This window comes from Pteropus alecto, unplaced genomic scaffold (genome assembly GCF_000325575.1).
Source record: "Pteropus alecto unplaced genomic scaffold, ASM32557v1 scaffold78, whole genome shotgun sequence".
Classification (NCBI taxonomy): domain Eukaryota; kingdom Metazoa; phylum Chordata; class Mammalia; order Chiroptera; family Pteropodidae; genus Pteropus; species Pteropus alecto.
Window position 1 is genome coordinate 11,128,519 of NW_006443124.1, and position 14,033 is coordinate 11,142,551.

The 14,033-nt window shown below is 34.9% G+C and overlaps 1 protein-coding gene across 2 annotated transcripts in view; it reads right to left on the reverse strand.

Annotated features, from left to right (window-relative positions):
• RAD50 (RAD50 double strand break repair protein) overlaps window positions 1-14,033 on the reverse strand; it is an 85,957-nt gene that overhangs the window by 9,621 nt on the left and 62,303 nt on the right. For both annotated transcript variants that reach the window (XM_006923150.3, XM_025040570.1), the window contains exon 21: window positions 12,663-12,887. In XM_006923150.3, the coding sequence (XP_006923212.1) occupies window positions 12,663-12,887 (225 nt within the window). The remainder of the gene's footprint in view (window positions 1-12,662; window positions 12,888-14,033) is intronic.

Genomic DNA, 14,033 nt, shown 5'->3' on the forward strand with positions numbered 1-14,033 from the left:
GTTACTAATAAAGGAAAACTCATAAGACTGGCAGCTGATTTCTCAAAAGAAACTATACAGTACAGAAGAGCTTGGCAAAAAATATTCGACGTAATGAAGACCCAGGATCTACAACCAAGGATACTTTATCCAGCAAAGCTATCATTTAGAGTTGAAGGACAGATAAGAGAGCTTCCCAGACAAAAATAAACTAAAGAAATTTATCACCACCAAGCCAGTATTACAGGAAATGTTGGAGGGACTTCTTTAAGAAGAAAAAACATGTATCAAAAACAGGAATAAAGAATGGTAACACTACATTCTTATCAATAAGTACCGTCAAGTGGAAAAGAATTAAGCGCTCCAACCAAAAGATAGAGTGGCTGAAAGGATAAGAAAACAAGACCCCTACATATGAAAGGGAAGGGAATGGAAAAAGATATTGCTTTGATGAACCTAGAAGGTATTTAAGTCAGACAGAGAAAGATAAACACTATATGATTTCACTTATATGCAGAATCTAAGGAAGAAAAAGAACAAACTAATCAAAAACAGACTCATAATTACAGTGGACAATTTGGTGATGGACAAATGGGAAGGGAGATGGGGGGATGAGAGAATGGGGTGTAGGGTTAAAGAAGTACAAATTAGTTGCTGAAGGATTGTCACAGGGATGGGTAGCATGGCATAGGGAATGCAGTTAGCATTAATATGTTGGCTAGGTGGAGGGTGGGGAGGGAGGGAGCAATTAGAGGGATCGTTTTATGAACTATATAGATGTCTAACCAATGTACTGTATACCTGAAACTAATTAAAATAAATTAAAGAAAAAAGTGGTACAAATCACTAAGAAAAAGACAACCAAATAGAAAGATTGGCAAAGAGATACGAATAGGCAATTCTTGAAGAAGAAATACAAATAGCCAATATATGAAAAGAGGTTTAACTTCACTAGTAAACAGGGAAATGCAAATTAAAGTGAGCATTTTTTTGTGCAGCAGATTGGCCAAAAAAAAGGGTGATAATATGAAATGCAGACATTGAGAAATGGTTACTTACATATTAAAAGATTTTCATCACATTAAGAAAAAGACAACAGAAAAATAACTATAAGTATACTATTCATATCAAAACAAAAGACATATTTGTGTGTATATACATGCAAAAGCACTGTGAGTGTAATGAAAATGTGTCACCAATGTAATAATATTTAAGTGCTGAATAAATGTTAGACAGTCATGGAAATTAACCTAGTCCAACTTGAACCATGTTCTCTGATTTGCGTAGTAATGAAGTACAGGGAAGCACAAATATCTGTAATACAAGGCTGAATGGGTTAAGCGGTATAAGTCATATAAAATATTATGGAGTGCAAAGGAAGGAAAAATTATATCTGTTTGGGAAGGGCTTCATCAAGGTAACATTACGAGGAGGAGAAATCACAGGGGAAAATGTGAGGGAGAAATCACAGGGGAAAAATCTTAAGGGAACAAAATTGTCCAGTTTGCTTAGAACATAGTGAGTACTGAGAGATGAAATGGGAAAGGCCATGTGTGGAAGCCTATCCTAAAACGAGCAGAGAATAGAGGCCACCCACCTTTAGGAAAATTAACCTGACAGAAGTATACCAGGGGTAGGAGGGATAAAGAGGTAGGTAAAGCTAGCACAATAATACAGGTAAGAGCAAAGGAGGGTCTGCCTTAGGAGCGGCCGTGGAAGAAATGCAACTCTGACAGAGTACTGAGCAGGACTCTCTGTGCGAGCAGACTGCTGGCTGTCAGATGCAGGCCCCAAAAGTCAGTTAGCACACCTTGTAGCACCTGGATTTTACAAGGAACTAACATTTACGAGTGACCTTGAAGGTCCATGACCATCATTCTGTAAACGATCATTCTGTTGAGGCAAAGATGTGAATTTCATAGACTGGAAACTGTTGTTGAGTGGTCATCTAAGTTGCATCAGCCCCATCACGCACCTAGAGTGTGCATGTCACTCAGCTGAATGCATATATTAACTTGTATGAAATGCTATGTTTTGTGAAAACTGATTCCCAAAGAATGCGAAAAGGTCTAAAGTCTAAGAATATTGTGGTTTATAAATTATTTGTCTTATATTTAAATACTCTTAAGAATCTGAAAGATTTCCTTAAAAATTTCAGTAATAATCTATGGCATTTTGAGAGCAAATGATGGCTTTCTTAGTATCGATAATTTTAGTGATCCATAAAAGTCTTAGGATGTGATCCTTACAAATAACAAGGGCCTACTAATTTTCTGTTTGAAAGAGGGCATTGTCAGGCCAGAAGGACAAAACAGACAGAGTGAAACTATTCTACATGATACTATAATGGTAGATACATGTCATTACACATTTATCCACACCTACAGAATGTACAACACTAAGAGTGAACTCTAATGTAAACTACAGACTTTGGGTGATTACAACATATCAATGTAGGTTCATCAAATGTAGGTACCACTTTGGTGAAGGATGTTGATAGTGGGGGTGACTATGGTTGTTGGGTGGGGGGAGGTATACAGGAAATCTCTGTACTTTCTGCTCAGTTTTGTTGTGAACTTAGAAAAACAGTCTATTAAAAAAGAGAGAAATAGAAAAACAAATGCCAATGTAATGTGTGGAGTTGTCTCCATCCATCTCCCTCTTTTTTCTTTACACAGATGCCCTCTTTAAATGCTAGGCTGAGTGTACTGTCTTTTAGCATCCCTCTGCACCATGGCTTCTGCCCCAGCAATGAGAGTATTTTCTTTTGTTCTAAGCTGTCCGTCTTCCACACTTGGACATTTAATGAAAAGTTTCTGCAAGCTTCTGAGTTATCTTCTTCCTAAGTATACAAGTATTCTAGCTTGATGTCACAAATGAAGCATGTTAGGCCTCCCCAGGACAGTAGTTGCTGCTGCTCTCAGGCCACTTTTTAAAGCATCTTAGGACTTTGCCATTAAGAGAACTGAATGCCTGAAATGGAGTCATTAGAGAGCTGGTATCTAAGGGGTTGAAAAAATATCATCTCAGTAGACCAAAAGCCTCATCTCCTTTCCAGGTCTTGCTTCTTTCATTATTTAAACCATCTCCAGGACTCAAGATACTAAGGAAGGTTAGCTACCATTTTGTAAAATTTGAACTGATGCTCAATCAGAAATGCACATAAAATGCTCAAATTAGAAGTGCACATAAAATGGCAAATCTTGACTGGATTTCCATAGTCTCAAGCTATTTCACTGAATAAAATATTGATTAAAAGAGCCAAATACAAATATGCCTTGGTAATAAAAAATACTAGTTTGGAAGTATGAAGAAACTAGTAAGTTAATGAAAATTAAAGAGATTGAAAAAAAGCACAAAAGAGTATACATACAAAAGACATTTTCCAACGTCATCTTCATTCTTGTATTTAAAATTGTATCAACTTTGAGATATACAGGCTGCTAAAGAATTGGCTATGACCATTGGTATTCATTATTATATTAGATATCCTTCCTTTTACCCTGGTACTTACTACTGTGAGAACTTCCTGTCTCCCAACATTTAGGTCCACAGAAGCCCTCTCGTATAAAGGAAATGGTATCATGAGTATCATGTTCCAAACTAATAAAAATTTTCATTACCTAGCAAAACTCAAAACTCCTAAATTGCCACACTTACATTGCACATTTAAAAGAAAAATGACCTTTTTAGATAAAAACCCTTTAGACTATTAACCTAAGTTCTTAAAACCCTTAAAACTATTGAACTATTTTCCTTTAGCCAGACTCCCCAAAATTCAGCTTTTTAAAACTTAGACAATGGTTCAACCACTATTGCAAGATAAACATTTGGTTAAAAAAAAACTGCAGTGAATGTGAAAAGCTGCTGGCTATCTTTTGGTTTTACAATCTACCCACTTGATGCTACAAGGGCTGCTGATGTAAAACTGTACCCATGGTGAAGATGAGAATGGCTGGACGTGAGAAGTGAGCCCTAGCTAAGTCCTCTGTGCTTGCAAGGAGCCAGAGTCTGAACAAATTTATAGAGAACTGGCTGCCTTGACTGCAAAATTGTAGAAGTTACAAGTTTCCACTGAGTCTCAGAAGTGTGGCTTAATATGCAACATTCCATGTTTGGGGAAGAATGACAGTGTGACATTAGGCCTAGAACAGTGATATATTCTAAAGTCATTTGATTTTAATTGATGTATTCTATTAAGGGAGCAAGGAGTAATACATCCTAAATGATGGATATTTTCCCTCTTCTCATCTAGTATAAGTGTATCTGACCATGACAATGCTTATAACCAGTGATGTTTTTAGATGATTACTAATAACAGATGGTAATCAGCTTTTCTTGAAAATGCATTGCTAATTTCCTGTGTTACCTTAAATAGACAGCTGAATGCAACAATTACACTGACTGCATGCATCATTCTAAGAGGTGAAACAATGAGGGAAATTTTGGACCTCACTTTCTTCTATGTGAGAAGGCAAAGCTAATAAGGCTCACAGTATGAAGGCCTTGTTTGTAAGAAGCAGCCCACAAAGACTCAATTTGGGGGAAATAGGTACCACTTCTTTTCTTCTCATTTAGTAGAATCCATCTGGTTACCGGATAATGGAACTGAGTAAACAGCTTGGCTTTGTTCCTTAAGTAAGCCTAAATTGCTGGAAAGCACCCCTGTACCTCCCCACCCCTGTAAGCCCCTGACTGGCCACATCGAGGCTCCTCACACACCCTCATTCCTTTCAGTGTGATGCCCCTGTGGCTGAGGCACTTTATTGAAATATCCTTCCTTCATTATTCAAGGCCCAGATCAAACACTCCCATTGGACTGTTAGCAGTTTGTAGGAGGGCAGAGTAGGATATCTCTGTCTTCTCAGAGCCTGATGAGAGGACAGAACAGGGATTTTGGAACAAACGGGTGCCTTATTGAGGGAATTCCTCTTCTTCCTGCTGTCATGGCTCTCAGGGTCTGGAGGGATAGCTGCAGGGCAGGCTCCTAGCTGTAGTTTCCTATTCAGTTAATATATAGAAACCCAGAATTCCCTGTCAACGTACTAATAAGTGGAAGAGCTACCTTGTATCAGAATACGTGCAAGTAAAATTTAAACCAAAACGAACCTACCTACCTAACTGGGCCCCTCATTCCCCTCTATCACCACATTTTTCTGCTCCGTTTCACATAACTTTTTCTATGAATTACCTATACTCATTGTCTCCAGTTCTTAACCACACATGATCCTTTCTTCATCCAATTCCAAGGCTTCAGTTTCAGCCAGGCCACTGAGATTGCTCCTGAAATTCATTAACCACCTCTACTGTCATATTCAAGGATCAGGTCATTTTTTTTAAAAATTATAGTGAGTTTCTGATTTTTAAAAAAATTATTTAAAATTGTAGTCAACATACAATATTATTTTAGTTTTAGGTGTACAACATAGGGATTAAAAATTTATATACCTTACAATGTGATCTCCCCTATGTCTAGTATCCATCTGGCACCAGTTATCACAATAATAATGACTATATTCCCTATGCTATACTTGACATCCCCGTGACTACTTTTATAACTGGCAGACTGTCCTTCTTAATCTCCTTCACCTTTTCACCCCATCCCATCTGACAACCATCAGTTTGTTGTTTTGCTTTGCTTTTTAGATTCCATGTATAAGTGAAATCATATGGTATTTGTCTTTTTCTGACTTATTTCACTTAGCAAAATACTCTTTACATTCCTCCATGTTGTTGCAAATGGCAAGTTTTCATTCTTTTCCATGGCTGGGTAATATTACACTGTGTGTATCACAGCCTCTATCCATTCACCTAGGTGGCTTTCATATATTAGCTATTGTAAATAATGCTGTAATGCACATGGGGGGGGGCATGTATCTTTTTGAATTAATGTTTTTGAGTTCTTTGGATAATACCCAGAAGTGGGATTGCTGGGTTACATGACAGTTGTTTTTAATTTTTTGAGACATTTCCATACTGTTTTCTATAGTGGTTGCACCAGTTTACAATCTCACTAATAATAGTACAAGAGAGTTCCTTTATCTCCATACCCTCACATTCACTTCCTTTGTTCTTTGATAACTGCCATTCTGACAGGTGTGAGGTGATATATCATTGTGGTTTTGATTTGCATTTTTCTAATGATGAGTGATGCTGAGCATCTTTTCATGTGCCTGTTGGCCATCTGTGTGTCTTCTTTGGACAAATGTCTGTTCAGATCCTCTGCTCATTTTTTAATTGGATTGTTTTTTTTTGATGTTGACTTGTATGAGTTCTTAATATATTTTGGATATTAATCCCTTATTAGATATATCATTTGTGAAGATCTTCCATTCAGTAGGTTGTCTTTTTGTTTTGTTCGTGATTTCCTTTGCCGGGCAAAGGATTTTTAGTTTGATGGAGTCCCATTTTATTTTGCTTTTTTTAGGAGGCATATGCAAAAAAAAAAAAAAAAGAAAATTACTAAGACCAATGTCAAAGAGTTTACTCCCTATGTTTCCTTCTATGAGTTTTATGGTTTCAGTTCTTACATTTAAGACTTTATTCCATTTCAAATTTATTTTTGTATATGTTAAGAAAGTGGTATAGTTTTTTTTTTTTTTTGCATATCTGTCCAGTTTTTCCAGCACCATTTATTGAAGAGACTGTCTTCACCCCATTGTATATTCTTGTCTCCTCCGTCACAGAGCTTTCATATAGGCGTGGGTTTCTGTACTATTCATCTATGTATCTGTTTTTGTGGCAGCACTGCACTCTTTTGTTTACTATAGCTCTGTAGTATAGTTTGAGGTCAGGTAGTGTGATACCTCCAACTATTCTTTCTCAAGATTGCTTTGGCTATTCAGGGTCTTCTGTGAGTCCATATAAACTTTAGGATTATTTGTTCTAGTTCTGTGAAAAATGCCATTGTTATTTTGATAAGGATTTCATTGAATCTGAAGATTGCTTTGGGTAGTATGGACATTTTAACGATATTAATTCTTCCAATCTATGAGCATGGTGTATCCTTCCATTTACTGGTGTCTTTTCTTTTTCTCTCATTAATATCTAATTGCTCACACAGATCTTTTACTTTCTTGGTTAAATTTATTCCTAGGTATTTTATTACTTTTGATGTAATTGTGTGATTGTTTTCTTAATTTCTTTCTGATAGTTCATTATTAGTGTATAAAAACAGAACTGATTTCTGAATACTGATTTTTTGTATCCTGAAATTTTGCTGAATTCATTATTAGTTCAAATAGTTTTTTGGTGGAATCTTTAGGGTTTTCTATATATAGTTATGTCACCTGCAAATTGTGACAGTTTTTACTCTTACTTCCTGATTTGGAGGCCTCATTTTATTATTTTCCTGTCTGCCTGCTGTGGCTAGGACTTCCAATACTATGTTGAATAAAAGAGAATTGTCATCCCTGTCTTATTCCTGATCTTAAAGAAAGGCTTTTAGGGTTTTACCATTGGGTATAACATCAGCTACAAGTTTGTCATAGATGGCCTTTATTATATTGAGGTATCTACCCTCTATACCAACTTTGCTGAGCTTTTATCATAAATAGACGTTGAATTTTTCAAAAGCCTTTCTTGAATCTATTGATATAATCATATGGTTTTAATCTTTCATTATGTTTATATGGTGTATCATATTAATTGATCTGCAGATAACGAACCAAACTTGTATGCCTGGAATAAATCCCATCTGATCATGGTGTGTGATCTTTTTAATGTACTGCTGGATTTGGTCTGCTAATATTTTGTTGAGGATATGTTCATCTATGTTCATGAGGATATTTATATCTATGTTCATCAGGGATATTAGCCTGTAATTTTCTATTTTATAGTTCTTTCTTTGGTTTTGTTATCAGGATAATGCTGACATCGAAGAATGAATTTAGGAGTTTTCCCTTCTATTCAATCATTTGGAATAGTTTGAGAATAGGTATTCTTTCTTGAATTCTTCCTCCTCTTTCATTTCTGATTTACTTGGCCTCTATTTTTCTTGATGAGTCTGGCTAAAGTTTTATTAATTTTCTTTACCCTTTAAAGAACCAGCTCTTTTTTTTCTATATATTTTTAAAATTCTATATTTCATTTATTCCTGCCCTGATCTTTATTTTCCTTCCTTCTATTCACTTTTGGCTTTGTTCTTTTTCTAGTTCCTTTAGGTGTGAGGCTGAGATTTTTCTTGTTTTCTAAGTTAGACCTGTATTGCTACGAATTTCCCTCTTAGAACTGCTTTTGCTGTGTCCCATAGATTTGGATTGTTTCCATTTTCATTTGTTGCAAGATATCTTCTGATTTCTTACCTAATTTCATTAACCCATTGATTGGTTAGTTGTTTATGCCACATTTGTTTTTTTCTAGTTTTCTTCTTGTAATTGATCTCTAGTTTCATACTGTTGTGATGGGAGAAATTGTTTGATTTCAACAATTTCAATCTTCTTAAATTTTGTGGCCTAACATGTGGTCTATCCTGGAAAATATTCCATATGCACTTGCAAAGAATGTGCATTTTATTTTTGGGTAGGATGTTTTGTAAATATCTATTAAGTTCATCTGATCTAAGCCACTCTTAGCTTGTTGATTTTCTCTCTAGATGATATACCCATTGATGTAAGTGGGCTGTTAAAGTCCCCTACCTTTACGGTATTACTGTCAATCTCTCCTTTTTATACCTGTTAACATTTGCTTTATATATTTAGGTGCTCCTATTTGGGCAATTATATCCACTTGTTGGATTGATCTCTTTATTATTATGTAATACTCTTTTATGTCTCTTGTTACAGCCTTTGTTTTAAAGTCTATTTTGTCTGAAGTAAGAATTGCCACCCCAGATTTTTTCCATTTCCATTAAATATATTTTTCCATCCCTTCACTTTCATTCTGTATGTATCTTTTGATGAGCAGTTGAATCTTTTGTAGGCAGCATATGTATGTCTTCTTTTTTAAAAATCCTTTCAGCCACCCTATGCCTTGAAAGGAATTAAAAAAATAATACAGTAATTATTGATAGGTATGTAGTTACTGTCATTTTAGTTTTCTATTTATTTTTATGGTTCTTCTGTTTTTTTCTTCTTCTACTCTCTTGTACATTGATGACTGTCTATAATGGTTTGTATTCCTTTCTCTATTTTTGTGTATCTATTCTATATTACAGGTTTTTGGTTTGTGGTTAGCATGAGATTCACATACACCAAGATATGTTTGTAGCAGTCTATTTTAAGTTGATGGTCGCTTAAAAAACCTTGAATGCATTCTAAAAGCACTACATTTTTACTCACCCCCATTTATGTTTCTGTCATCCATTTTACATCTTTTGTGTATGTAATTTATTATTGTAGCCCTTCATACTAGCTCTATCATTAGCTAATCCACTACTTTTAGTGTTTACTTTTATCAATGAGATTTTTTTTCCTTCCTATATTTTATTTTTAGTTTTGGCCTTTTCCACTTAAAGAAAGTCCCTTTAATATGTCTTATAATGATGGTTTAGTGGTGATGAACTCCTTTAGTTTTTGTTTGTCTGGGAAACTCCTTATCTATTGTTCAATTCGGAATAATAATCTTGCTGGACAGAGTATTCTCTCGCTTTCATCACTTTGAATATATCATGCCATTCTCTTCTGGACTACGAAATTTCTGTTAAAAATCAGTTGGTGGTCTGATGGTGGCTCCCTTGTACGTATCTCACTGCTTTTCTCTTGTTATTTTTAAGATTCTCTTTTTATCTCTAACTTTTGGCATTTTAATTACGACATGTCTTGGAGTGGGCCTGAGTTCATTTTGTCTAAGACTTTCTGCGCTTCTTGGACTTGTATGTCTACTTCCGTCACCGGGTTAGGGAAGTTTACTTCATATATTTTCTATCCCTTTCTTTCTCGTTTTCTTTGACTCCTATGACGAAAACATTTGTATACTTGATGCCTAAGAGGTCCCTTAAAGTATCCTTATTATTTTTTTATTTTTGCTATTTCAATTGGGTGATTTATAATACCTTGTCTTCCAGATTGCTGATTCATTTTTGCATCATCTAATCTGCTGTTGATTTCCTCTGGTGTATTTTTCATTTTAGTTACTGTATCCCTCAGTTCTGGTTGGTTTTTATATTTTCTGTCTCTTCGTTGAAGTTCTCACTGAGTTCTCTCAAATTCGTTGAGATTCTTTATAGCCATTGCTTTGAACTATTATCTGGTAGAATGCTTGTCTGCTTCATTTAGTTCTTTTTCTGGAGTTTTGTCCTGTTCTTTCATATGGAATATACTTCTCTGTTTCCTCGTTCTGGCCGTCTCTGTGTTTGTTTCTATGTGTTACGTAGATCTGCTACATCTCCCTGAGTGGCCTTATGTGAGGCCCAGTGGCACAGTCCCCCACTGGAGTCACTGAAAGAGACTCTAGCCAGGTGAACAAGTTAGTTGGTTGGGGCAGGGCAAACAGTGACAGCCAGGTTAACAGAGAGTGACAGATTTTGTGCCCACTTATCTGAGGCCTGTTAGGTGCAAGGAGAGCTCAACAAAGGAACAATGGCACCCACCAGTGCTTCTGTCTCCTGAGAGAGTTCCCACTGATTTTTGGCCTTCTAGTCTCATCATAAAGTTAGTCGATTTAATTCCTCCCCATATGACCCAAGCACTTCTTGAACTGCTGCCTCTGTGATAGAGCTTTGAGCTAATGAGTTTGTGTGCAAACCCTTTAAGAAGGGCATTTCAGTCTCCTACTGCCCTTCGACTTTCTAGGATATCCCTGCTGGTGTTCAAAGCCAGATGTTATAGGGACTTCTCAGCACAAGTGCCTTGGCTGGGGAGCCCAATGTGGGGCTCGGACCCCTTGTTCCTCAGGGGGAATCTCCAAAGCTGAGCTATGTTTATTAATCTCGACAGTTTGGGTGTGGGACTTCATCTCTGCCTGTCACTTGTCTAATAAGTTCCAAGGTAATACTGATAATGCTGCTCCAGAACTGCTTTGAGAATCAATGCTTTTGATTTTAAAATATGCATGTTAAAGATTTAAAGGTAAACACCTAAATAACTAAAGTAGAATATGTCATTTACAATCCAAAAAAGGGAAAAAGAAGGAATAATGAAAAATCAATCTCACAGAAAGCGGGAATGTGGGGAAAAAAGAGAAAAAAATACAACTCTGTTAAGTAATCAATCACAAATTGAGAGGATTAAATTCACTAGTTAAAAGACCACATAGACTGAATGAAACACAAAGTTCTGTTATATGCAGAATATATTACAGAGTTGTAGTAATTAAGACAGTTTCAGCAATGGTACAAAGATAGATAAAATGACAAATAAAATAGAATGGAAAACTCAGAAGTGACCCATACACATATGAAATTCTGATATATGACATAAGTGACACTGCAGATCATTAAGAAAAGGATAGACTACTCAATAAACAGAGCCAGGATAGTTGGTTATCCAAAAGGAAAAAATGAAATTGGATTCCTACCTCTTGCTGTCCATAAAATTCAATTTAAGAGTTAATACTTAAATGTACTAAAATGTGAAAAGCAAAATTTCAAAAATTTTAGAAGAAAATATAGTAGAGAAGGATTCCTTAAACAAGACACAAAAAGAGCTAACCAGAGAAGACTGCTAAATTCAACCACTTTAAAATCAAATCTGTTCATTAAAAGACACTATCAGTGAAAAGATAAATATAAAAAGCTCGAGAATTTATTTGTAATTCACATAACTGAAAAAGAACTAAAACGTAGAGGAGATAAAGAACACTGCAAGTCAATAAGATGACCAATAAGACATTAAAAATGGGTAAAACACATAAATGTTTCAAAGAAACAAAATGATCAAATATGAAAAGATATTCAGCAATATTAGAAATCAGGGACTGCAAATGAAGACCACAATGACTTATCATTTTAAACCTCTTAGATTGGTAAAAAAAATAAAGAAATTGACAAAAATCAATGTCAAGATTTATCAAAAAATGCTTATATTCTGTTAGTGGTGTCAGTTAGTAAAACTACTTTGGCAAAAAATTTAACATCATTTTATAAAATTGAGCATACCCTACAACCCAGAAATTTTACTCCCACATATACTCGAGGGAATCTCTTACACTTTTGCTTCAAAAGACATGACAAGAACATTCCTAGCAGCAAGGGTAAAGACCTGAAAACAACTGAACGTCTATCTACTGGGGAATGGATACACACTGGTATATATTCCCACAATAGAATCCTGTACATTGGTGAAGATGAATGAACTACAGCTATAAGCAACATGAGTATACAAAATAAAACAACATTTGAAAAAGCGAATCCTAGAAGGATACACAGAATATATTTTTTAAAAGCTCAAAAAAACCCCAACACACATATAATAAAACTATTTTTTTTAAAAAAACATAGAAAGCAGTGGTTACCAGGAGTGGGAATGACAGAAGGTTGAGATAAGGAGGAGTATTTAAGTGGATGTCAGCTAGTGATAACAGTAGAGTTCTTGAATTGGGTGTGTGTGTGAGGGTGGTATCATGAGTACTTCTTAATATGCTTTACAACTTACCTTCATAACTTCAGCATGTGTATGTGTATATTCACATATTTTTTCCATTCTTTGGTATGTATAAAATATAATTAAAAAGAAAAAAGAATATGACAAAAATATGCTAGTTGATAATCACTGCAATGGGAACCAAATTCCCAGTCCAATACTTACTGGTCAAGGGTCTTATAATAAATGTCCAGATCCTTGTTTACAAGCTCTGTTGTTCTCATAACAATCATCATTTCTCTATACTTTTCCTCAGCATCTCGAAATTGAGAGTCTCGAAGCTCTTTCTTAAAATGCATAATTTCTTCTTCATAACCCTTCTGTCGCCCTATTGCCAAACTGTGATTTCTTTTTATATTTTCTATTTTTTCTTCCAACTTTTGATGGTCACTATAAAAGGGAAAAATGACAAATGAGGGATATTTTTAGCTTTTAGCAGCCTGAAGTATTCTCTTTAGAGATAAGTATCATTTATCATTCTCCTTTGCAATCAGCATTTAACAGTCACTTCTTGCTTTTTAAGCTTCAGTTATGAAAGAAAAGTTTCTTCCTTCCAAATCTCTCGAACATCCAGTTTTCTAAACAGCTGACTTTTGTGTGCTGAATAAAGAACTCTCATAACATGTGAGCAATGAGAAAGTTTCTGATTTGTAGACATAGACTAACCTAAGTAAAGCATTCTTGATTAACATTACAAATTCACAAACTTCTGATTGTGAACTGAGAATATACAATTACCAATACTGAGAAGTTATTGAATAACAGGTGTCAAAATGTAGTTCACAATATATCAAAACAAATATAATTTTATATCAATTAAACTATTCTTTTACAATAAAATTCATAGTCCTCTATGAAAACAAATTTTCCCTTGCATAAGTATACAAAAAAGCATTAACACTGACCAAAAAAGTAAAATATCCAAACTTTTCTGATAACTTGGTAGATAACACAGATATTAATGTATGCTTTAAAAATCTTCATTCACCTAACAATTACTTTTTAGGCACTGCTCTCAAGTTTATGAACATCCTTAAAGAATTGGCTTAATTATCTGTTTTGTTGACATTTCTGTTGTGTCTTGACTGAAGAAAGGTTTGAAAAAGAGTAGTTGTATTCAGTAGTCTGAATGGATGTAAAAAAAAAAAAAGGTACTATTATGTACCAATCACAGAAAAAAATCATAAAAATATGTTTTTTGTCTTTGGTAGCAAAGACTAAATTATTACTTTTAAAGTTTCTTCTAAAAAGCTTTACTTTTTCCAATTTGCCATTGAGAGCACCAACAGTATAGCATTAAAGAGTAGAGGGTTGGAAGTTAGGATATCTGGGTCACGTTCCTGGCTTTCAACGTAATTTCCTGTGATTCTTTTAGAGTCTCAGTGTCCTACCCCTAAAAAAAGAAGATGCTGAAGATGAAGAACTATTCCAGTTATAAAGTCTGATTTCCTTGTTATATCAAAGTGATCTTAAATAGCTAAACCATGAGTTCTTACAATAACACAGGATTAACAATTTGTTAGGTTTTATGAATTA